We start from the raw sequence: 26,063 nt of genomic DNA on the forward strand, positions 1-26,063 counted from the left end.
AGATCACAGTTCTGAGATGTTGCCTGGCTGCCCGCCACAGCGTCCCTCCACGCTCTCCCTCCCCAAGCCCCTCTCCAAATCACGTCCACAGTGAGAGTTCTAAGGAGCAACTTGGCATCAGCCACGCACAAGGTAGAGACAGTATGTTATGAAGCAACATAAATAGTGGACTATATGTGGGTCCTGGCACCAGAAAGTCTTTGAATTCCAACTATGTGACCTTGGGCAGATTACCTCTCTGAGCCTGGCCCACACTCTCACCATAGCCCTCAGCACCATACCACTCCACAGGTGAGAAGAAACAGTGAGCCCAAGGGAAAGGGTGAGTGACTCTCTAAGTCTAGAGCAGGACTGGCCGAGGCTGTACAACCAGTACCTGCTCAGGAAGTGATGGAGAAATAAGCTAGAAGGAACCTGGTTCCCTGAAGACTTTATGGAATAGAGCCCTGGAAATTGCCTACCTTCAAAATTTACATGTGAGGACAATAAGCTTCTATCTTAAGTCATTGCTACTAGGGGAGAGGGAGGGCCTTTGGTACTCCCAGCTGAACCCAATTCTAAGTGATATATCATTGATCCATATCAGGTCTCCTCCTCCCAGGCTAGGAGATGAAGTTGGATACAGGAGAATAAGTTTTGGACTCGTCTCTCTCTCTCACACACACCGACACACTTTATGATAACTTTTATAGCACAAGACACTGTTCGAAGAGTTTTGCAAATGTTATGTTATTCATATTCCCATTCTATAGATGAAGAGACAGGCACAGAGATATTAAGTAGCATTCCAAATTCACATAGCTAGTAAGTAGTACAGCCCATTGGGCTAATACTGAGTACCAATTTGTTTTATGGTTTTGTCTAGTTTTTATTCTTTTTGTACTTCTCTCTATAAAACCCCAAAAAGTCACATTGCGGGAGAAATCAACGTCTGTGTAATTGTGAAGAACTATAACTTAGGAAAGCATTCCGAAATTTCCTGCAGGTCTATGCCAGAGATATGATGTCTTTGTCTCCCCTCCCCCACCATTGGACTGAACACCTGTGGTACTTCTGTCCACACCACGTCTATGGTGCTTCTCAAATACGGCTACTCCTTACATGGTAGTTCTTTGTGTTCAGATCATGTCCTTTACTAAACAGCTAGCTTCTGAAGAATCTCTTTTGTAACCAAAACAGGACTTGAAATTAATCTATTAGCTATACCATTCAGGATACTGAGAATACATTGCAACTTGATGGGAAAAATTAGCCACCAAAAAAATGGTTTTATCTTTAAAGTGCACTTTGGAACAGTGGAGTATGATAGTAACCTCAATGGGAAAAAAATACAGAATAATTTGGGTGAGGGATGAAGACAAGTGGTGACTTCACAACTTTATTGGGTAAATTTATCGATTAGAAGAGGCCCAGGCACCCTTAGTCATCTGGCTAGCTCGGAGAAACTGTTCAACTGAATCACCATAGTTTTCAAGGCAAGACAGAAATGATCCTTACCAGGTTTTCCTGCATTCCCCACACTGAGTGATCTATTTAGGGACTCTGGATACAAAATTAACATCAGTCTGCTTTGCCTTTGTGCCTGAATACTCTAAGACCCAAGCTCAGACTGCACCTTCCCCTCATTTTATACTATGATGTTCTCTCTTCGCTGTGGTTTTGCTCCTGTGCCATTCAGGACAAATCCCAAGTGGATATGGAACTTGTAGCTCACATGGAGTTTCTAATGTGAAGTGAGAATTCGGAAGGAGACAGTGCCAAATCCAACTGTCTGATAAAAGTTTCTCTCCAGGATATATTTACCAAAGTATTTAGCTCTCTGATTATGCTTGTATATAACTGGAATTTGTCTTCCAAGGTAGGGCCTGTGTCTGTGTCAATGCAGGGTCAAGGTGTGTTTTATTTATCACGTGATACTCAGCTCCCGTCTGACACACGGGCTCTCAATAAAATTTGCTGTCAGAAGTAAAATATGGGTTCTGACGAAAGATACAATTGATCTTCACTGTGGTAGATGAACTCCTGGTGTAAGAATTAAGCTCTTCATTTCTTCTTTCATTGATTCAACCAAACTCCTTCAGGCTCTGCCCGAAGGCATTACACTACCAATTAATTTTTTTTTTGGCTTTTTTTTTTTGATGGGTTTTCTCATGCTGCAGAAATGTTGAGCTCTGATTGAAGGCGCTGCCACACTCCTCACACTGATAGGGCCTCTCGCCCACGTGGACCCCCTAGTGCTGGATGTGGGTGGGGCGCCGGTTGAAGGTTTTGCGACACTTAAAAGGCCTCTCGTCCGTGAGGACCCACGAGGTCAGAGCTCCTGATGAAGGGCCAGCACAGACTTCACGCGCACGATGTGCTCCCGGGGCCGACGCACAGCTGAAGCGCAAGGTCGGCCCTGAGGAAGACAGCGGCGCCCGGGCCGTGACGGGTCACAGACGGCAGCACGGCTGCGCATGCGTATGGCCGCTCCCCGTGTTCCTGCGCCCGGCTGTGCGAAGGCTGGGCAGCCTCGGAAAACGCTGTGCGAGCTCCCACCGCGCACTTCCGGGGGCTCAGTCAGGTACGAGCGCTGCGGCATCGCCTTCCTCCAATCGGCACACGCATACGGCTTTTCCCGGGGGTGGATCCGCCGTGGATTCGTGGATTCAGAGCCCCGAGCAGTGGATGAAGTCTCTCCTACACTCACCTTGACGTGAACCTTTTTCCCACGTGGCTCTGCTCCACTGACCCGCCCATTCACTGCTTCTGGCACATTTGGGACCCTGCGAAACTTTAATTCGAGGTCTGCGTAGAATGTTTTAGGTTTTACTTCAAGTATTCCCTCCTCTAAAGCCAACTTCTTTTGCTTGCATTTAGTCTCCATATTTTCAATCTTGGATTCTTTATCTGAAATGCAAAAGAAATGTATCAATTCTGCACGCCACTCAAACAATAGGCAAAAACTCTGAAAAGTGACTTCTGATGATGAAAACATGAGAAAAGAGAACAAGAGGCCAAAGAGAAGAATAAATTCTTTGTCTTCTGAAGGAATGGGTAGATGTTAGTTCTGCCCACATATCTTCATTTATTCGTTCAACTAATAAATATGTTGTAGCCATAGAGTGGAGTGAGAAGATGGATAAGGCAGAGTTTTGATGGAAGCAGAAACTAATAAAAATGGGCACAAAGATTGCCTATATGTCTCTAGCTGGCAGTGCTTTCTATCCTGCATCTCAGAAGAAATTCTGTTCCTCACATGTCTTTGGAATTGCACGTGGTTTTGGAGGTTCACACTTGACCTGGGTCTTTGTGAGCTGTAGCTGGATGACTGAGGATGCCCACAGTGTTCTCAGAGGAGATTCTTCCTTTAAGATGGTGTCCCTTTTATGGGGTTGGGCTGGAATCTGAATCAGTGGGTTTCTTTAGAAATTATTATGGGAATTAGGGTTAAATCCTTTGAGAAGAGACTTAGGAGACACAGGGCTGAGAAGAAGGCATAAGTGCTTCTCAAACATTCAAGTGCTACAGGGGGGATGTTAGAAAATGGTAAAGAAAAACTCCAGTGATTGATTATTTCAGCTTAGCCCAGTGGGGAAGAAATTTCTCAAAGGGCTTCCCCACCCACCACTAACCTGTTACTGCCCTTCATTCTGGCTTTCTACCTCCCAGCCTTCCACTTGCCCACATGCTCTTGATCCGTTAGTCTTTCTTTCCCAAAAGGTCACTGCCTCTTCTTCACTGTGTGGGTGATGTTCTCTCACCAGGGCCTGGAGCTCCTCTAGCAGGATGGTTGGGAAGTGCTCCAGTATCTGCTCCTTGCTATGTAGTGTTCTGGCTGTAGCTTCCAATGGCAGATTTCCCAAGATGGATCAAAGTCACTCAGGCCCAAGGGAATCCTAGTAGCAGAGGTGTTGTGCTGTCTGCAAATTTCCTGGTGTGAAGGACTCTTTCCAGGAAGGCTGGATTCCTGATTCCATGTAAAGCTGTTTTCCCCACCTTGACTTGTGTAGCCCTTTTCTATTCAAGAGGGAACTGGCATGGCCACAACTGGGAACTTCTCTTGGTTCTCCAGATGGTCTGAGCTTCAATAATTTAGTAGCACGTGCACTCTGCCTGGAGTCTGGGATTCAAGACTCCCATTCACCATCCTGTCTTCAGAGATAGTCCTATCTTTTAAAAAATGAAATAAATACATACATCCATATATAATAAATATGTATATATATATATATATATATATGCACACACACACACGTGAGAAGGGATTAATATCCAGAATATAAAGAACTCCTGCCCACCAATAAGGAAAGGTTAAAAAGTCCAAAAGAAAAGAAAAGAAAAAGTCCAAAAGAAAAAGGATGTGAATAAGGAATTCACAAAGGAGGAAAAGCAAATGGCCAATAAAATTAAGAGATGCGTAATTTTAATTTCATTAGTATTAGGGGTTAAAAATAAAAAAAAAAGACCCCATTACATACCTAACAGATTAGCAACTATTTAAAAGTTTGATAATATAAACATTGGCAAGGATGTGGGATATGGGAATGTAAATTGGCACAGCCAATTTGGAGGCTCTTTAGCATCTGTTAAAATTTTCAATGCACATATGACATGTTAATTCTATCATCCCTACCATCATTGAGAACTGGGATTCTTGACACAGGAGAAAACTGTGGTTGGCAGCCTCTAAGATGTCCTCCAATGATCCCACTTCCCGGTATTCAAGGCCATGTATAATCCCCTCCCTTTAATTAACTTGCTTCTAAGCAACAGAATACAGCGATGTCAAGGGGATGTCACTACTGTGAACAGGTTACAAAAAACTGTGACTTCTGCTTGCTAGCAGATGCTCTCCCTTGGGAATTTTGGTGAAGCAAGCTGTCATGTTCAAGAGGCCTACATGACAAGGAACTAAGGGCGCCCTCTTGCTAACAGCCAGCAAATAATTGAGGCCCTCAGTCCAAGAACCCTCAAGGAACTGAATTCTGTCAACAACCATGTGAACTTGGATCCTTCACTAGTCAAGCCTTCAGATGAAACACCTGGCTTATCAACACTCGATTTCAGTCTTGAGAGACTCTGAAGCAGAGGACCCAGCTGATCCACGCCTGGATTCCTGACACATGAACACTATGAGGTAATGTGTGTTGTTTTAAACTACTAAGTTTTTAGGCAATTTGCTACACAGTGATAACTAATACAAGAGTAGAAAAAAATGTAAGAGAGAAGTAAATACAGTCATGCACTGCACAACGATGTTTCAGTCACTGACAGACTGCATATATGGTGGTCTCATAAGATTAGTACCATATAGCCTAGGTGTTTATTAGGCTATATCATCTAGTTTTGTGTAAGTACACTCTATGATGTTCACACAATCATGAAATCACCTAACACATTTCTCAGAATGTACCCCTGCTGTTAAGTGACACATGACTGTAGCCTATCGTCCTGAATTTGAATTGGAAGTATCGATATATATATACCCTAGGTTTTTCTACTGAAAAGGCTTAGCAACAATGACCAGCTAAAAAATGAGCCTCCCCCAATACCTCATTTGTGGTTATGTGCATTTCTCCAAAAAGAAATCAAGGCTCCTGGGAGATATGGCTGAATCCAGATCTGAGACAGGAAATATATGACATGAGCCCGAAACATCTTGTCACACCATAAAGCAAGGAAGCCCCTGACTATGAAGGTCTCATGTCAGAAGGACTCGGGAGCTAACTTGAAGAGCTTCCCACTTGAAGATGGAAAATCCGAGCATCAGTAAAGATAATGACAGCAGTGGATTCAAACACTTCAAGTGTGTTTACATCCATGAGTTCATAATTATTAGTATTTTTAAAAACTGAATTAGTTACCATTAGAGAATGCTAGAGAACCAACTAAGTATTTTGAAAACTGGTAAATAAAAGGAAACAATCAAGCATTTACCCCGCCTTTTCCATGTGAACTATACCACTCAGTAACAAAATAGGTGATAAGAAGTTTCTTTTAATAAATGTATTCTTCTAGTGAATAAAGAAGGAATGATGCAATTAGAATATCACAATTTTGCCATCCATTATGAATTAATGGATAAAGACACTATTCATCCATGGCTGCTAACATCACAAAAAGAAACCAGACATTCCTTCCTGATTGAAGAAAATGACACCATGATGAAGTGGTCTTGCCCAAAAGGCTGAACTTGTATATGGTCAAGCCTCTAGATTGAATTACCAATTCCCAGGAAATACAGAGACAGAGAAAGATTTTAAACCACACTACAGGGAGGCATTCATCAAAACGCAGACTGAGCAACTACAGGATAAACAATCCCCGCCCCCCGCCAGCCATAACAAATACAATGCAATGGGGAGAAAGAGAAATGAAAGCGATATCTAATTAAGAGATTAAGAGACAAGACCTATCAGTCAAGCACAGTTGTAGGCAGCATGGGGATCCTGATTCAAACAAACGTAAAAAAATGAAGACTGGAGGGGCATTAGCTGGCGTGCCCTTTTAAAAACCATGTGTCCTTGAGGCTCCTGTCTGGGCTGTGCGCCAGCACTCACGATAATAACAGACCTGGGCTTGGCCAACCCCACTGCTTTCTCATGGGAGAGTTAGCACCAAGACCCTGGCGGTCTGAAGGAATATAGAGGCCCTCCAGAGGGGCTCTGGTCCTTGGAATGCAGGTCATATACGGACGATCCCCCTTGGCTAGCATGCAGCCTTTGTTCCTCTGCCTACTTAAGTTAGCTTCTCTAGGGGGCGATAGCGGGTACATGTTACTGTCCAGCCAGCCGCCACTGGACCTTCCCTGTAACTCCCAATAAACCCATATGTGTTGTTCCCTGTCTCCAGGTCTTTTCTTTGGTCTCTTGGCAACCTATCCCACACTGCTCACCCAGATGGGGGTGTGGCGGAACAATGACATAAGAATTGGTATGTAAACACTTCCTGGCTATGCAATGATACAAAGAATACTGAATTTTTAGGCGATAAAGGTATTATCGCTATGTTTTTAAGAGTTTTTGTTAGAGATACATACTGGAATATTGACAGGTAAAATAATACATCTGGGATTTGCTTCAAAATAACTAGGGAAGGGAGGAAGTGGATGTGGATATACATGAAACAAGACTGGTCATGAGTTGCTAACTGTTGAAAGTGGATGTACCGCATGGAAGGATTCATTATACTATTCTTTCAACTTTTATCAATGTTTTAAATTCTCTGTAGTAAAGAACTTTTTACAAATGTACATATGCTATGTTCCTGCACTTATTGTGATCAAGGAGGCAAGTTCAAGACCTGTCACTGCAGTGTTGTTTCTAAAATGTAGTGAAAAACAGACACAACCTCAATGTCTTTCAATAGAACTGTTAAACCGTGCTCTCAGTTCTGACTAGGGTAGCAGTTAAAAGGCATCCAGCCCGGCCTGACAGCATTGATGTAAGACTCCGCAGCTTCTTATCTGAAATGGGGTCAAGAGCACAGAGGGTGCCTTTAGTGCTACAAGCTGTGTGACCTTGGGCGAGTGAACAGTGCCAGGCACCTGGTGAGGGCTATACAAGCATCTATTAGTAGTGGTCGTAGTATGGTATTTATTCCTGAAATGCAAGCATTTATCCCATCTTGGTTCACAGCGCAGCCCCCGCTGCCCTCATCCCAGGACTCACCCAGGGCGGGACTGAGCTCTGTCTCAGACTTTTATCACTTGGTGGCGCCTGGGACCTGGGCAAACCTGGCGTCACGGCCCCACTCCCCCGCCCGCTGCACGCAGATACTTCCGCTTCCTCTCTAGGCTGCTCTGAAGCTGTTTCACTTCGTTGGCCTCCTCCCTTTGGGTCCATCCAGAGCAAAGAGGCAAATTGGAGACTCTCTTCCTTCCCCCTCCGAAAAAATCCTGGGACCTCCCGTTCGATACGGGCCTGGCTTTTCCCTTCCAATTCCTAGCCCCACCCTACCCCCACTTGTTACAAATGGATTTCACTTAAGGGAGAGCACCAAGAGAGCTAGAGAAGAAGAGCTCTAGTTATCAAAGTATTGCTTTGGAGATCTCTACTTATCCACCTGGACTTTTTCTCTTTCCACAAGAGCACAGAGAGGTGAAGTAACTTGTCTCAGTCACACAGCTAGATAGTAACAAACAGCAGCGGTGCTCTGCTACCAAGTAGCAAACTTGACTGTCTCCAGTTCGCCCACGCCTCCACTTTGCCAGCCCTTCCTTCCCATCAGGCGCTGACTGCCTGCAGTCCCTGTACCTCGCCACCCTCACTCCCCAGGCTCTCACCCAACCATTAACATCACCTGACTCTGCAGGAATCTATCCATTTCTTCTTGCGTTCTAACAGGTTATCTGCTGGACACCCTCCCCAGTGCTTTCGGGACACAGCTAGTCACTCAAAATAATTACTCTGACATCTATTTGTGTGGCATCACCTATGATTTCTAGGTGAGGAAGAAAAGAAGAATTTTCCAGGTGGGAAAACAAAGTTTCCAGGCACTTAGTAGGAAAGAGCACTAGAAGGGGACTCAGTTGGTCTGGATCACAGACCTTTGCTCCCTCACAGGCACTCGAGGTTGAGCAGTCACTTCATTCTTCATTCCACCGCACTCAGTTTACTCAGCTATAAATGTGAATGGCAAATACACATACCTTTCTCTTCTGGGGTGATTGTGAGGATAATTTGACAAACCCAACGGGACAGCTATTTTTATTCCATATCTTAGGGCCTTTGCATTGGCTGATCCCTCTTCCTGAACGTCCTCCCAGACAGCACTCTGCTGACTCCCCACCCTCCTCCAAATCTTAGTTCAAACGCTTCCTTCTTAATGAAGCCTCCCGAGCACTCGATGAAACCTCACTCCTTTATCCTGCTCCACCTTCTTCTGTTTCCAAAGCACTTTATCACTTTTTAACATACTACACAATTTACTTATGCTCATTGTTTATTGTTTTTCTCTTCTGCTACAATGTAAACTCTGCAAGGGCAGGGACCTGTGTCTGCTTGTTCTGTTCTGATGTGTCCCACGCCTGCTGGCCAAGGCGGGGCTCAGTGGATGCTTGCTGATTAACTGAGTGCCCCTACCCACTGCCTGAACCTCCCTCTCCTCCAGGTCTCTTGCTGCTCCTCTGATCACAGGCACTGAAAATGCTTCCTGTCACTGTCAGTGAGGCTGAATGCAGGGAAGCTGTGGCATCAGCTATTATAACACTTTGGACCAGATCGGTGGAACAGAATCTGAAAAAACGAAACATTCCCGACTTCTCCCTTCAATTTTCTCTTCACTGAAGCCTTGCCCTGTCCGGCCCTCTCTTCTTCCTCTCTCTCTCATCCCCCTCCCCAACAGGTGATCTGCTGTTCTTTGTTCTTCTCCTTTACCCCTTTGGCCTCTATTTTGTGGCTGCTTTCTCTGTGAGCTTTTCTTTGCCTTTCTGAGTAGTGAGAGAGGAAGTGGCTGTCTGAGCACTGGGGTTGGAGTCCCAGAGGCACCAAGCCCAAGTCGAGTGTTGAAGGTAGATGTGGTATGTAGAAGCACCCTAGGTAAGGACACCTCAGCCGAGACCTCGTCCTTGTGTCCCGAAATGCTCAGAGAGACCAAGAAAGGTAAGGACTGGCAGGTCCGCAGTGCGCTCGTATACATGCAACAGCTCCTGGCCCGTGTACCCTGGGAGCTCCTGTGCGGAGGAGGCAGGAGGAAGAGCAGAAGCTCTGTAGCAGCAGCTTTTTTCCCGAAGCAAACTTTTGTAGGTACTGTTTAGGCTGCCTAGGTAAAGACTTTGCTGAATTTGCCTGTGCCAGAGCAGAGGACACTACCTTGTCTCCCAAACCCACCTCACCCCACCTGCCCACTGCACTTCAGGGGTATCTCACTCCTCCTAAGGTGGGGCAGGCAGTGGGTCCAGGTGGGGAGCACAGGTTTAGGGACTTCACGCTGATGCAGAGGTTGCAGGAGGAAGGCGGATGGGAAGGAAACTGATTTGCCTGGCACCTCTAGCAATTCTGAAGGACCATATCAACATGCAGGGCTGTCTGAGGCCTGATACTCAGAGTGGCTCCATGAACCAGTAGCATCAGCATCACCGGGAACTTACTAAACTTGCAGATTCCTGGGCTCCATTCTGACCTTCACGCTAGAATCTGTACTTTAAGAAGATCCCAGGTGATTTGTAGATACTCTAAAATCTGATAAGCATTAGTCTAGATAATCTGAATTTAGCTAATTGCTCTATTCACAAATGAAATAGTCAACGAATTTTAGAGGTTTTTTTTTTTTGTTATGGTCTCTAAGCTATAAGGAAAACCAAATATATATACACATATATATACATACACACATATACTTTTAACATTTTTTATAAACTTTGAAGACAAAGGTTTAGCACAGTATACTTTTAAGCTGAACTTTTATTTCCTCCCTTTTGAAATTCTTATTCAGATTTTGACTGTGGAGAAAAGTATAATGAGACTATCAGTAGAGGCATTTAATAGCCTACTTAGTTCTAACATTCTTATAATTCCACCTATATTCAGTAGATGGTATTATTTCTTATGTAAGTCATAGTGCACGTTTATTGAGAGCTATGTTTTAAGTGCTTTAAAAGTTTGTATTAATATAATCTCATGTATCCTATGAGAAGGATACTGTTATCGTCCCCTGTTTTACAGATGAGGACACCATAGCTTAAGGGCATTCAAATAAATTGCCCAAAGTCGCACAGTATAGAGAGGCAGCATTTGAACCTGGACAGTCTTGTGCCAGAGCTTGTGTTCAACTCTGACAGCATGTGCCCTGAGCATGCTGGTCTCCCCAATTAAGCAGCTGCCTGAGGTCAGAGGCTGCTTTTCTCTACAGAGCCTCAATAACGCTGCTTGCAGTGGCATTCAATGTTGCTGATAACCTCCAAAGGGCAGTGGCAGGGGAATAATGCTGACAGAAAAGACTATGAATAAAAAGGTACATCGTGAGGATATTAAAATATCCTCATTCATTATTTATAACAAAAATGGGAACCTTAAATATGGTAATAACCTGCACTTAGATATCAAATGGGACATAGATTTCAAAATCATCAAGGTTACGGGTTTCACTCCATGGATAATGCTGCTTGGTTAATGAGTATACCACCCTTCCTGATGAAAGCACCAAAGAGACCATACATCACATTCCTAGGGGAGACCACGGCAATGTTTCCTGTGGAAATGATTCTTACTCCCCAAAACCTTAAATGTGTTTAAAATGTAACTTTTACAGGGGGAAAAAAAAGACTCGCCTCTGAATATCACTTGAACTTACCCAATCTTTAAAAAGTATACACAGATACTAGTCTTTTACAGTTGTTCAATATTCAGTATTACTCAATAACAGCCCCTCCGTACCAATTTTTTTCCAGGTAAGATTTGGTCCCTTTAAGGGAAATCATTAGAAATGAACTACAGGATAGGCAAGAAGGAGGCTGCCCAGCAAGTGCCCACACCCACAGTCATCCACCCAGAAGACACTAGCACCCGGTCTGCAGACAAGCTACTCATTCCAAAGCAAGATATATTTGATAACAAATAAGCCACTTGAAAATATTACTGTCCAAGATGGCGCCATTTAAGGGCCTGGGAGTCCATGGAATTAGTCTAGTTTGGCAACAGTATGGATTCTGAAATGCCTAATGAGGTTGCAATGGTGACTGAAGGCTTTCCCACACTCATCACACTCATATGGTCTCTCTCCAGTGTGGCTTCTCTGATGTTTTATAAGGAGTGTTCGCCTACTGAAGCTTTTAGTGCACTGACTACACTGATAAGGTTTCTCACCAGTGTGGATTCGGAGATGCTGGAAAAGCCCTGCATTCTGACTGAAGGCTTTCCCACACTCGTTACACCGATAGCGCTTCTCTCCAGTGTGAATCCTCTGATGCTGAACAAGGTATGAGCTCAGGCGGAAGGCTTTCCCACACTCTTCGCATTCATATGGTTTTTCCCCTGTGTGGATTCTTCTGTGTCTAATGAGGCCATTGCTGGCACTGAAGGCTTTCCCACACTCCTTACATTGATAGGGTTTCTCTCCTGTGTGGCTCCGCTGATGTTCAGTCAGGCCTGACCTCTGGCTGAAGGTCTTCCCACATTCTTCACATTCGTATGGCTTCTCCCCAGTGTGGATTCTCTGGTGCTGAATGAGGACTGAACTCTGAGTAAAGCTTTTCCCACATTCATTGCACCTGTGACGTCTCTCTCCAGTGGGGTGTCCCCTCTGCTTTTCTACCCTGCTGTCACGTTTACAAGTTTCTTTACACTTAGAATCCAGAGGAACATCTCTCTGGAGTCTGCTATTCCCAAAATGTTCCATTTCTTTTAAGACTTCCTGCTTTGAGGCCAATGCCTGGTTTTCAGGTACAGCTTCACCATCTGGAATAATGAATGGGCCAGACATCATCATCTCTTTTCTTTACGAAAGAGTACAACCATGGGCTGGGGAACATGAAGATCCATAGCAAACACACATGTTCTAGGAATGCAAAATTGGCAGTGTAAGGTAAAGAGGGGCTAAACAGGGATACTGAGGCCAGCAGACGAAGGGATCGTCAGCACTGCTGAAATGGCTGGAGGGGGTCACTCAGAGAAGGCGAGGCTCCCCAACACGATGTATGAAAGTAGGTACTATAGAGTGCTTACTACAAAGCAGGCACTGTTCTAAGTGTTTTACATTTATTAACTTATTAAATCCTCAAATGACTCCATGACTGAGGTACTATGATTATCTCCATATTATATAATCATAAACTGAAGGCACAAAGAGGTTATCTGACCTGCCCAATGTCACAGAGCTACTAAGTAGCAGTGTTTAAATTCCATCCCAGCTAATTTGGCCCCAGATCCACAGTCTTAACTATTACCCTATACAGAGCCACCAGAGATCCCCTGAATGGACCCGTCAAAGTCCTTACCTTGTTCTCCAAATTGGTGGGGACCAAAAGATTCACATTTGAGCTGCGTCACCATGGACTGAAGCCGGATGGCTGCTGATTCCTGCTTGGACTTCAGATTCACCATATCCCCTGAGAGCACTTCAGAATGTCCACGTTGGTAATCTGGGGCCTGAAGGTAGGTATATTTGGATTCACAAGAGAAGCACTACAGGAGCTCAGGCTAATACTCAATGAAAGAGACCATATGAAATATTTTGCAGAGAAATGGCAGAGGGGGAGGCCCAGAGTTTTAATTCCAGACCCAAGAGCAGAAGGGGGAGAACAAGAGTGACCCAAGGGATGTGGTGGTTTAAAATATGTTCACAAGTTCTTTGAGACTCCTTCCTTTAAAAGGTGGAGCCTAATTCTCCTCCCCTTGAGTGTGAGCTGTGCTTAATAGCTCATTTCTACTGAATAGAATGTGTGGCAGAAGTGATGGTATGTAACTTCTGAGCCTAAGTCATAAAGAGTATTGTGGCTTCATCCTTATTCTCTCTCTTTCTCTGTCTCCTTCTTAGGGAAGCCAGCTGACATGTTGTGAGGACACTCAATAAGCCCTAAGCAGAAACCCATACGGCTAACAACTAAGAGCTCCTGCCAACAGCCAGTGAGGAACTGAGGGCCCCTGACCAACAACCATGGGAGGGAGCCATTTTGGAAGTGGAGCCACCAGCCCCAGTCAGATCTTCAGATGACTGTAGTCCTGGCTGATGTCTTTACTGCAACCTCATGAGAGATCCTCCTAAGTAGCCCCTCAGATCATGACTCACACAAACTGTGAGATAATGTTTGTCTTTTTAAGCCATTAAGGCTTCGGGGTAATTTGTTACACAGCAATGGAAAACTAGTACATGTGGCTACAGCCAACCAACCTGGGTTACCAACTTCACCCTTCATTTAGTATTCAGTGTCTAGGAGCCCATCTTCCTCCTCTCACCTGGTTCTCTGGTTCACTAAGCTCTCGCTCCAGATCTTCAACCACAGCCACTGCCTCCTCCCCATTCTCAGGATGGTGTTCTCGCACCCAGGACTGGAGCTCCTCAGGCAGGATGGTCAGAAACTGCTCCAGCACTAGTAGCTCCAGGATTTGCTCCTTGGTATGGGTGTCTGGCCTCAGCCACTGATGACAGAGCTGCCGGAGCCGGCTCAGTGCTTCTCGGGGACCAGGAGTCTCTTGGTAACAAAAGTGCCTAAAAAGTTGGCGGGAGGCTTCCTGGCCAGAAAAGCTATTCTCTTCAAGGTAGGTTTCTTGGTCCCACATAGGGTCTTCCTCCACCTTCACAATCTTAAGGCCATCCTGTTCTTCTGTTGAAGTCATTCTGGGATTAATTTAGAAGGCTCACTCCAGCTTGGGGCAAAGGGTAACTGATTTTAGATTCCCTGACTTAATCTTCTTTAGAAGGATACACCTGATGATAAAACAGTATGTATTAATGGAAAGAAAAAAGTAGTGGGGAAAAAAACCAAATATAGGAATGATGAATATTATGCTATCATTTATCTTAACAATAAGCATATATAGGATTTTACTTATACTATGTATAGAAACTGGAAAAATGGGTATGGCAGAATACATTAATGGCCCAAATTCTTTACCCTTCCCTGTTGCCATGTACTCTGCAGTGCCCTCCCACTGTGATTCTGGGCTCAATCATGTGACTTGATTTGGCCAATGTGATACTAGCAAGGGTGATACAAGCAGAAACTTGAAAAGTACTTGTGATTGAGCTTGCTTGCCCTTGCCCTCTAAACTGCTAGCAGGAGAATATGCTGACTTTCAGATGATCACAGACATGCAGGACAGAGGCAAATCACCCCAGTGGGGCAGATGGACCTTCCTAGGTCAGCTAACAGCCAGCTGACCCCCAGACATGTGAGTGAGCCTAGCCAAGATCTGCAGAGCTGCTTGCTGGACAAACAGGTGACTGCAGATATAAAAGTAAGCCCTGCCCAGATCAGCTTAACCCTATAGATTCAGTGCCAAATAAATGTTTACTGCTGCATACCACCAAAATGTTGTGGTTGTTATACCACATTATTATGGCAATGAAAAACTGATATAGAAGGGTGGCCTCTGGGGAGGGAACTAGGGAACTGCAGAAGAAGAGACAAAGGGAAATTTACTTTTCATGGAATACCTGCTGTACTTTTTCTGATTTTTGTACCATTTGAAATAATAGTGCTTATTCCAAGAAAATAAATAAACAAATGAATAAATAAATAGTAGTGATTTAAAAGCCTCATAGTTTTAGGTGAAGAACAGGACATACAAAACTAGCTATAAGAGCAAATGATGAGAGCTATAATAGAGGCTTCAACTAAGTATTCTGGGAGCAAAGAGTAGGAAAAAAGTAAGTCTGACTGGGTATGGAGCAGTGGAAGAATGTGGCTTAGCAGCAAGTACATTTGAATCAGGCCTAAAATAATGAACAGGAATTTGTCAGCCAGAGAAAGGGCAGTGGGCGGGGATTCAACATCAGACGCCAAGCAAACAACACAACCAAAAATATTTAAGGTTACACTGTATAGTGTCTCTAAAGACCGGCAGGGCTGAACTGGTGGCTGAACTCTAGAGTGTCGGGTGGGGATGGAAAATGGGTGTAAACACATGAGGCTGGAAAGATGCATTGCACTGGAATAGAAAACAGCCTTGAACTCTAGGCTAAGATGTTTAGACTATATTATATGGAAAACCAAGGGGTATCAAGGTTTTTATTTCATTGTCATCATGTTAGATCTGTATTTTAAAGGAATACTGAGTAAAATTCAGGAAGGAAATGGCAGGAAGATGTTGTAGGGTGGTGGCAGATTAAGTTGAGATGCTTTATGGTGGTTACACTGATATAATGCTTACTTTAGTGATGGAATTTAAGTTTTATATATGACTTTAGCCCTATGTTAATAGGATTATTAAGGTCTGAGAGAATTCAGAAGTTTTTCGGTTATACTTTATTGATGGAAAATGTATTTATTCCATTCATTCAAATACTGTGTGCCCACCAGATGCCTGGCACAGTGTAGGCACTGAGGTCAAAGCAGTGAGAGGAAACAGACATGGTCTTTGCCTTTATGGTATTTACAGTGGGAGAGACAGACTTTAGTACAATATTTACATAAAATTATGTCACAGCATTGAGAATATGAAGAATTACAAAGATTGTGGGACTTATTCTTTGTCAATGTCCAGGGCCAAATGTATTTTTTTTACACCTTACTGCAGCATCTGGGTATCAGGTTTGTTGAGTCTTCAGTCCAGGACAACCATAAGTTTGAGAATTTCTAACTATGAAGTTGCATTAGATTCCATTATTATTAAAAATGTGGTTTCCCACATTTTTAGGTTAGGTTTACAGGCAAAAATTGTTCTACTGATATGGGTTCTGCACCTTAATGCTATTGAGAAACCATGGAGATCATTTTTTTTTAACTTGAGCACCACAGGCAATCCCTCACATACCCAAACAGGTGGGGCAGCCTCTCTATCTCTGTGTTGTTCTCCCCACAGTTGGTGGACTTAGGACTTACCTCCTGATCTTGTGCCACCGTGAACTCTGTCTTTATCCCTAATGCCTAGCATGGTGCTGGCCCACTGTCAGTGCTCCATAGATGTTTTCTGGATAAATAAACAAACTCTTCCTTTCTACCTCCCTTTTCATTTCATCAAGCCATGGCAAGGACAGGGAAGGGAAAATGCCCTCTTTCTCTTCTCCCTCATGCCACCCCTGCTCCCAGGATCTGTATGTGTTACCCGGTGTTCCCAGATAGTCCCCCACGTGTTCCTGTCTCCTCTCTCAACCATGCCCCAACCTGCTACAGATCCCAGATACCTCTTCTAACAAAATGCGCAGGAGACTTACAAATCTGGACTTGCCACAAAATTGTGGATGAATCTTTCTTCAATGTTTTGTTTACCTAATTTATTCAATTATGTGCCCTGATTTATTCAATTGTTTGCAATTTGATGTCACCTTATGTCCTAGCAGGGAGCAAGTACTTGATACACATCTGATGAACTGAAGGGAATGAGTTCTCTAAAATCACCTTTAGAAACACTGCATGATAGCAAATAATGTTTAAATCATGTGGCCTCTCTAAAGTGGGACTGACCATAGCACCCCTATTATAGGGCTGTTGTGATGATTATATAAGGTAATGCATATAAAAAGATTAGCACAGTATCTGGCCCATAGCAATTGCTAAATAAATATTAATTACCAGGTATTATTAGCAAAGCAGTATTAGTAAGTTGAATACCCTCTTTTTACAGAAGAAATAGCCCTAACAAAATAAAACAATGAATTTATAGGCCAATATTCAGCAGACAGTTGAAAATCCTGGAAGAAATATTCAAGAAAGGCCAGGGCAGACAATGGCCAGTAGTGACCTTCCAGATATGTGCTAAAGCTCACCTCTAGATCCCAAAGGGGCATCCACCTGAACATCCCAACCGGCTCAAAAGCAATACATTGAAGATTGGACTTAGATTTCCAGGGCAACACGGTACAGCCAGTTCATGCTTAATTACCAATTGCCTCCAAACATTAGGCATTGTGAGATGATACATAAAAAGAGATAAAGAGAAAGACATGGCCAGCCACAAATACAAGATAAAAATCTCAGTGGACCAGAAATTGAAACACAGACTAGCTAAGGGAGTTAAGGCTGAGGGCTAATGGTCTAGAAGCAGTCAGGTTCAGGCTAGAATTCAATTCTTGGGAGATTAAAGAAACTCAAGGTGGTGTGTCTCAGACTGTAGGGAACCAGGCTCACTTTCTAATGCCAGAGGCATCAGTGGACATTCACACTCATAAAAAGGGGGCAGAAAAAAAGACTGTAGGCTGCTGACTTGGGCTATGACTTTATCAGAAGCTACTGGCCCAGGAGCCAAGGGACAAGACCAACCTCATCTGCAGAAACTTAGCCCAGAAGCTGCTGGCCCCATACTAGGTCTGCCCACCCTAATAACTCCCTAGGGTAGCAACACTCAAGCACTGGTTATAAGACCCAGAAAGGGTCTTGGATATAATGCTGAAGGAAGAAGAGAGAGAAATCTACAACAGAAAGCCTTGCATACAAAATAACTCTACAAACTAAATTCCAAAACACACAAAGAACTCTAACCCTAAGAAAACCAATCAGCAATCAGAATAGAAATTCACTTGAGATGAAATTTATTTTATAGTCCAAGGAATTTTTAAAATAAGTGATTCTGAGAAATACAGGAGATAATGAAACTAAAACAGGTGAAAACGCAACATCAAGCAGCTATAAAAAGAATTAGAAATTTTAGAATAAAAAAAATTTTTGACATTTAAAATGCATTAGAGGATAAACAACAGACACAGCTCAAGAATAACAGTGATTTTTTTTTTTTTTAATTTTATTTTTTCTTTTTTCTCCCCAAAGCTCCCCGGTACATAGTTGCATATTCTTCGTTGTGGGTCCTTCTAGTTGTGGCATGTGGGATGCTGCCTCAGCGTGGTTTGATCAGCAGTGCCATGTCCGTGCCCAGGATTTGAACCAACAAAACACTGGGCTGCCTGCAGCGGAGCGCGCGAACTTAACCACTCGGCCACAGAGCCAGCCCCAAGAATAACAGTGATTTTTAAGACAATATTGAAGATTTCACTCTGAATGCAGCAAGAAATGAAAAATATGAAAGAGTAGTTAAGATAGAGCCTATATTAAGAGAATACAACATTAACATAATACGAGATTCAGAGGATGAGAATGTAATGAATGGCTGATAAATAATAGTTGATGAGGAAAAAAGTTAAGAATATTCCAGAAATGAAGGCATGGCTTCTCAGATCCAGAGTGCACATGTAGATATAATAAGGTGAAGCTGCAGCCTGCTGAGGATAAAGGGACAATCTTAAAAGCTACCAGAGGAGAGACACATTACCTACAAAGGAAACACAGCATATTGCTCATTAACAAAAATGGGGTTCAGAATGCAATCAGAGTGGTGGAAATGACCGTCAACAGAATTGACCCCCAGCCAAATACAATTAAATAGGGAGAGCAAAATAAAGTCATTTACCACCTACTTCCTAAAAAAGTAAAGGATGTAGTCCAGGAAACAAAGGTGAACTCAGCGAGGAGGTGTGAAATGAAGAAACAACATATGCCCAAGAACTGACAAAATATGAAAATAAATTTAAATGATTATGGCCAAAAAACCCCCTATAAATTAACATATTCACTCATGTGTAAAATGATGTATATAAAAGGTTATTTACTATATGACTGTGACAGTAAAAGGTTGGAAACAACCTAAATGTCCACTAAAATGGGACTGGTTAAATAAATTACAGTCATGTGCCACATAATGACGTTTCGATTAATGACGGACCACATACATGACGGTGATCCCATAAGATTAGTACTATATAGAGTAGGTGTGTAGTAGGCTACACCATGTAGGTTTGTGTAAGTGACTCTATGATGTTCACACAATGACGAAATTGCCTGATGACACATTTCTCAGAACATACCCCCGTCGTTAAGCAACGCATGACTGCACAGTAATCCATATATTGTACTACTATGCAACTTAAAAAAATGAGGAAGCTCATTAGGCACAGACATGAAAGGTGTGTCAAGATATATTTAAGTGAAAAAGGCAAAGTGAAGAACCAGAGTGAATAACATACAATTAGTTGTATAAAAAAAGGAAAAAAGAATATATATCTTTTCTATTTGGATACCTGAGAAACACTATTAGCCTCTAGGGGTGGGAAATGAGTGGCTGGGGGCAGGGATGATATGGAATGTTTCAACGGGTAACCTTTATTACATTTTTTATGTGAGAATATTTTACTATACAAAAGGGAGGGATATGAGACTAAAAATTCTAACATATAATAACAAGATGTAGTGGACGTTCAGTAAATGTTAGTGTATTAAAGCCCTTGTTGTAAGGAGAATAGAAATACTTAACAATGAGAGACTTCGTTAAAAAAATTCTAAAGTACACACATATCGTATAATTTAAGGGTAAATTGGCAATGATATGGACCAAATGGAACTCTCCTGCATTAATACTGATAGAACTCTCTTAAAGCTTGAGAAGGAAAAAAGTTCCCTCACTCCTAGGAAAAGACTGATTGTTCTGTGCTATGGTACCAAGTAGCACAGAACCGGGCTGTTCAATCACGCAACAGGTCACATCAGAGAACATGTTTTTGCAAGTCAGTCAATTAGTGACAAGCCATAGCTTTTGAAAATGAGCCAATCCTAATGACTCATTTCAATAAACACAGCTCTAAGTGCCAACTAATCAACAACAGTTTGTCCCATAAAACCACCCTTCCACAGATAGTGCCAGCCCACTTAACCCCACAAAGATCCAGCAATCACTGAACTCCGCTTCTCAAAACCCCTATACAAGACCAGCAATCCCTTCCGTTCAGGACTGTGCCTAGGCAGCATACCTCTGTAGCTGTCTTTTCATTTCAGATATTTGGTGATGGTCTCATCAGTCTTTGACAAGCTGAACACACATGTACCCCATGACCCAGTAATTCCACTCCTGAATATACACCCTAAAGAAACAAGGGCTTATGTCTGCTAAAGGCCAGAAATAGAGGAATGTTCAGAGCAACTTTATTCATAATAGCTCCAGACTAGAAACAACCCAAACATCCATCAACTGCAGAATAAACTAACTAGTGGTATTGTGGTGGGCAGAAGTCTAAGACTGCCCCATGACCTCCATGCTCTAGTGCTGCTCTTATGATTGTTGGCTTACATGCCAAAAGGTGTAATGAACATGTAATTACGGTCACTAGTTAGTTGACCTTATGATAGGGAGATATCTGAGTGGGCCTAACCCACTAACATAATCCTTTTAAAAGCAGAGAGTTTTCTCTGGTTGGCAGCGGAAGAGGAAGTGGGAGATTTGAAGCATGAGAAGGATCTGATGCACAACTGCTGGCTTGCCCATAATGGAGGGAGCCACATATAAAGGAACGCAGGCAGCCTCTGGAAACTGAGACCAGGCCCTCGATGGCAGCCAGCAAGCAAAGGAGGACCTCAGTCCTACCAGGGACTTCAGTCCTACAATCACAAGAAAGTGAATTCTGCCAATGGTTTAAGACACTTTATTTTTTAAATATAGTGGATAAATTTGGTGCCGTTTATATTAACCATTCAAAGTTTTCGTATTTGATTTCTTCTGAAGTCCTAGTTCCTGGCTGTGTTACAGATAGATGTTGTTGCCATTTATTTACTCATTTTTCTCAATAAATGTTCACTGAGCACATACAATATACCAGGCACTTTGCTAGGCACTAGAGATACAATGGTGAAAAAGACAGAACCAGGCCCTGTTTTGCTGGAGCTTACATTCTAATGGGTAAGACAAACCAAAAATAATAACAATGATAACAAAAGTAAGGAGGCAAATAAAATAATTACCAGGTGTGATAAGTACTATAGGAAAATAAACTAGGCACTGAGTTATCAAATAAATGGAGGCCCTATTAAGATAGGGTGGTGAGAGGTGAGATAACATTTAAGCTGAGCCCTTAAGAGTAAAAAGGAGTGAGCCACAAGAGTAGAGGTGGAGGACAGGAAGAGCACTTGAGACCGTTCAAAGGCCCTGAGGCAGGGCATGGTGTGGTCAAAGAAATGAAAGGAAGCTGGAGTGGCTACAGCCAAGTGAGAGCAGAGTGGCAAAAAATTAAGTTGTAAGACAAGCCAAATCATGTAGGGCATGAGTTTGGATTTTATTCTAAGTGCAATGGAAAGCTACTAAAGGCTTTTAAGAAGGGAAGTGACAGGACTGGATTTATGTTTGAAGCAGCTCTGTTACCAGATAGTGAACAAGCTGAGGGAATGAAGTTGGAAGCAAGAGTGGAAGCAGAAAAGGCAAGAGTTGAAAGAAGAGTGGGGGTGGAGGCTATTGCACTAGATCCGGCAAGACTTCCGCTTAGATATGTCACTGTACTCTTCAAATTAATTTAACTTTGAAAAATACATACAACTGAAAGCCTAACCTTTGTTTGGAAAACAAAGTCTTTGGACAGATGTTTATGGAGCTGTGCTAAGAGCTGGGGATACACAGGAGGTTACAGCTCATGGGGATAGAATCACAAAAGGATGAAATAAAAGTTATAATCTTGGAGGTGTGTACAAGGCATACTTCTGGAGGAAGTAGGAGAGCTCAGCCTAAATTCATATTCAGTTTCTCTGCACTACCTGTAACCCACAAAGGAAGTCACTTCACAAATATTTACTAAGTGCCTATTATGTGTCAGGCAGCACACACACGATAAAAGAGTGATAAAATTGCAGAATTCAATCACACGTCCTCATCTTCCTTAACTGAACTAAAAACATGGCGGAAAGAGCATAAAAGAACATTTTTTCTTATTAGCTTCAGCGTGTTAGCAACAGCAAGAGAGAGAGAATGAAAATCATAAAACACCTGTGTTGTAAAGTAAATCCCAAAGGACAACCGACAACAATGACAAGAAAATAGAGGAACAACTTAAATACCATGAGGGGACAAACAAATTCAGAAATGGGAACTCTCTACAGGAGGACTGGCAAGTCTCCCCTTCAACAAGGCAGTGGGATGGGGGGAAGGGAGGAGCAGAGCAGGGCAGTTTTAAATGAAAAGAGACTTAACCATATGCAACGAATGGTCTTTAATTGAATCCTAGGTGGTACAAACCAATTGCAAAAAACATTTGTAGGACAACTAAGGGAAATTTGATATATGAACTAGGTGTTAGGCGATATGAGGGAATGCTCCTACATTTAGTTGGGTGTGTTAATGATATTGTGGTTATGATCTGCGTATGTAAAATGCCCTTAACTTTTAGAGATGCACATATGGAACTATTTATGGGGGACAAGTCATGACGCTTGTAATGTGTTTTCAAATATTTAAAGAAAAAAATAGATGCTACAAATACCGCTTAATGTTAGCACTTGTTGAATGAAGGTGATGGGTATACAGGGAGTGGGGCTCTGACAGAGGGAGAGACCCGCAGTCGCACGCCCCTCCTCCACCTCCTGTCCTCCCGGGCTGTCACAAAGCCCCGCCCCCTCCACGGGTCTCTCCCAGGACCTCGGCAGGGGCAGGGGCGGGACCTCCTCCTACTCCACAAGCTTCACGCCTGTGAACAGGTCTAGGCGACTGCGAGAGCGTGTCGGAGGCCACGCTAGCACAACCATCCCCTCCCGCCGACTCCAAAACAGGGACCTTAAATCTTCCGGGACCCGAGGGGTCGGGACGAGCGGCGCGAGACTCACCTTCGGGGCCTGGGAAGCGCCGGCTGTGAGGCGGAGCAGCGGTGCCCGGCAACCGACGAACCACAAAGGCCGGAAGTGCGTCAGCCGCTCTGAGTCCAGCCGCAGAAGCCGGGCAGCTCTTTCCCTTCCAGGAGCTAGCTTATACTCTCTAGGAGCTCCGGAGGCCACTGCGTCTTGGTGACTACCTCCTGACAGAGCTCGGAGCCAGAAATCCAGCCCGACGGGGTGCGAGGCGGTTCCCCAGCGAGGGATTTCTGTGCGGAGTGACTCTGGCATCTGGGAGTCAGACGGTCATAGAAACGCAAAACGTTAGGGCCAGAACGGACTTCACGGCTCCTCCAGTTATAATACTTATCGTTCATTCCTTCCTGAGTCTGTCCCCTTCCGCTGGTCTCACTGACAGAGGGGAGATGTGGTTGTGGGAGTGAGAATACAAAGGGTTTGTTGTTGTGGGTGATGGTTTTTACTCTCAACCTGTCTTCTGGAACCTCCAGAGTCTAGAAGGAGACACGGGCATGTAAACAAGTAACTATATAAAACTGATTTGCATGTGAAATGGAATAAAATAACTGTTTGTAAGTCGAAGAGGATAGTCCCTGGAACGGTATAATGCTGTGCATTTCGAAAATAAGTGTGTGTATTAGGCCAAATTAGTGGCACAGAAGAAAGAGGAAACTAATGGAGCAGAACAGGAAGCAAAACGAGCTTGCAGGTGTACAAGGGGAAAGGAGCAAGAGAAAGGACTTTCCAGGATATGGAATAAAAGATTAAAAGCAGGAATGGGGTGAGATATTTTGGTCACCCAGAGAACTGGGCAGATCACCATGGCTAGAGAATAGAATATGTGACAGGGGCACCAGCACTTGCTGTTCCTGGATCCCTAACCAAGGAGTTTGGGCAATGTGATCAAATTTACACCTAGAAATGTTATCGTGGCAGCAGTGTGGAGGATAGACTGGAAGGAGTTGAGATTACAGGCAGGGAGACCAATTAGGAGACTACTGCAAGAGTCCAGGGAAGAGATAGAGAGGGCCTGAATCAAGGTGGTAGCCATGGAAATGCAGAGAAGGGGACAGAATACTTAAGTTGAATTGATTTTTTAAATTCATTCATTCATTCATTTAACAAATTCTTTCGAATGCATTCTTTGTGCCAAGGGTTTCCTCTAGGGACTGGATATAATAATAATGAACACAAAGTCCCCACCCTCGTGAAGCTTATAGAACAAAGATACATACAGAAAGTGGGAGATCTAGTGTATACAATTTGGATGAAATGGAGATTGAGAATGGAACATCACATCACACTACAAATTTTAAAGCCTTACAAACATCACAAACATAAAAATCGTAAAATAAGTGCTTTAATTAATTAACTGCCTGATGCACCTCTATAATAAATTTTTCCTAAATTGTTGGCGTTATATTCTTGAACTGTCTCCTCATGTTAATTTTGTAATTTAAATTTTTCTAGAAAGAATAAGAAGGTAATATAGTCCTTCCTCCAGCATGCCTGATCAAAACATTTTATTTTTTTCTTCCTTTTTATGTTTTTTTAAATTGAGTTCATAATAGTTTACATCAATGTGAGATTTCACTTGTACATTATTTCTTGATTGTCACCACATAAGTGCTCCCCTTCACCCCCTGTCTGATCAAAACATTTTAAATTGTTGATATTTGGGTAAACCTCTACAAGTTTCTTTCAATTATGAGCTACAAGATTTTAGGATGTTTTAAATTTTTTGTATGGAGACTAATCTGAGAATCTCTTATATTGATGAATATATTATAATTGCTACTTTGGAGTCATTGGCTAGTCATTCAACATTTAGGTCACCTCTGGATCTGTTTCTATGTAATGCTTGGGAAGGTGGCTTACGTGTCTCATTTCTTGCATGTTTTGCATGTCCAATAATTTTGTATTATATGTGGACATTATAGATGATGAATTTTAAGGCCTTTGGAGTATGATTTCTTCCTTCAATGAATTTTGTTCTAGCAGGTAGTTAATTTACTGATAGTTTTCCTTGATTCTTAGGTGGTTTGGTTTTTAGCTTTATTAGGGTGGATATAGGAAGTCCATACTCAGGATATGGTTCTTACTCCTAAGGCATGACCTTTTGGTGTTACAGTTCAATTCTCAGCATATAATCAAAGTCTTTCCACTTTGACTGGGCTAGAACTCCAATAAATAAATCGAACAGTGCCTGAGAATTATAACCACAGCAACTTTGCACAGATTTACAGTCCAGATTCACAAAACCAAGACAGAGCAAAAAGTCTTAAATCATGAATTGAGTTTAAAATATGGACTAGTCAGAGACAAGTGCGAATCCTCTTAGGTACAGACACTATTTTCCTTCATTCTACTTGCTTTGAGTTTAGTTTGTTCTTTATCTAGTTTCTTAAGGTGAAAGGCTAGGCTATTGATTTGAGATCTGAGTAACTTGTATAGTCTTCCTACTTCCTCTGCCATGACTGAAAGCAGAAGTCCAACGCTTTGTCCTGGAAGGGACCTTTAATTTCCTATGTTCTAGAGTTCGTTTGACCCCAACCACATTAGCTCTTTAAGACCTTATTGCATTAAGGTCTCCTCCAACTTCCTGCAAATTGGAGTGTGCTAGTTTCATTACTATTCTTAGATTGTAACATATAAACCTATGGTAAGCCATAAAACAAGCCTCAGTAAATGTCAAATGTTTGAAATCATACAGAGTATGTTCTCCAATCACACTGGAATGAAATTAGAAATCAATAATAAAGGGAAATTGGAAATTCACAAATACATGGAAATTAGTGTGCCCTTAAGTATCCAATGAGTTAAAGAAGAAATTTCAAGGGAAATTAGAAAATACTTT

The 26,063-nt window shown here is 42.7% G+C and overlaps 1 protein-coding gene across 2 annotated transcripts; it reads right to left on the reverse strand.

The window, feature by feature from the left end:
- Positions 1-1,345: 1,345 nt before the first annotated feature.
- Positions 1,346-24,605, reverse strand: ZSCAN31 (zinc finger and SCAN domain containing 31). Of its 2 annotated transcripts, none has more exons than XM_070585200.1 (4): positions 23,204-24,605; positions 13,875-14,346; positions 12,917-13,067; positions 1,346-2,889 (listed from the first exon to the last, which is right to left on the reverse strand). In XM_070585200.1, the coding sequence occupies exons 2-4, from the start codon at positions 14,253-14,255 to the stop codon at positions 2,312-2,314; spliced, it is 1,110 nt and encodes a 369-aa protein (XP_070441301.1). In that variant the 5' UTR covers positions 14,256-14,346; positions 23,204-24,605; the 3' UTR covers positions 1,346-2,311. The 2 variants fall into 2 exon arrangements, with proteins under 2 accessions (XP_070441301.1, XP_070441300.1); XM_070585199.1 differs by lacking the exon at positions 1,346-2,889 and adding an exon at positions 10,368-12,377.
- Positions 24,606-26,063: the final 1,458 nt, after the last annotated feature.

Source organism: Equus przewalskii, chromosome 19, assembly GCF_037783145.1.
Source record: "Equus przewalskii isolate Varuska chromosome 19, EquPr2, whole genome shotgun sequence".
Lineage (NCBI taxonomy): Eukaryota > Metazoa > Chordata > Mammalia > Perissodactyla > Equidae > Equus > Equus przewalskii.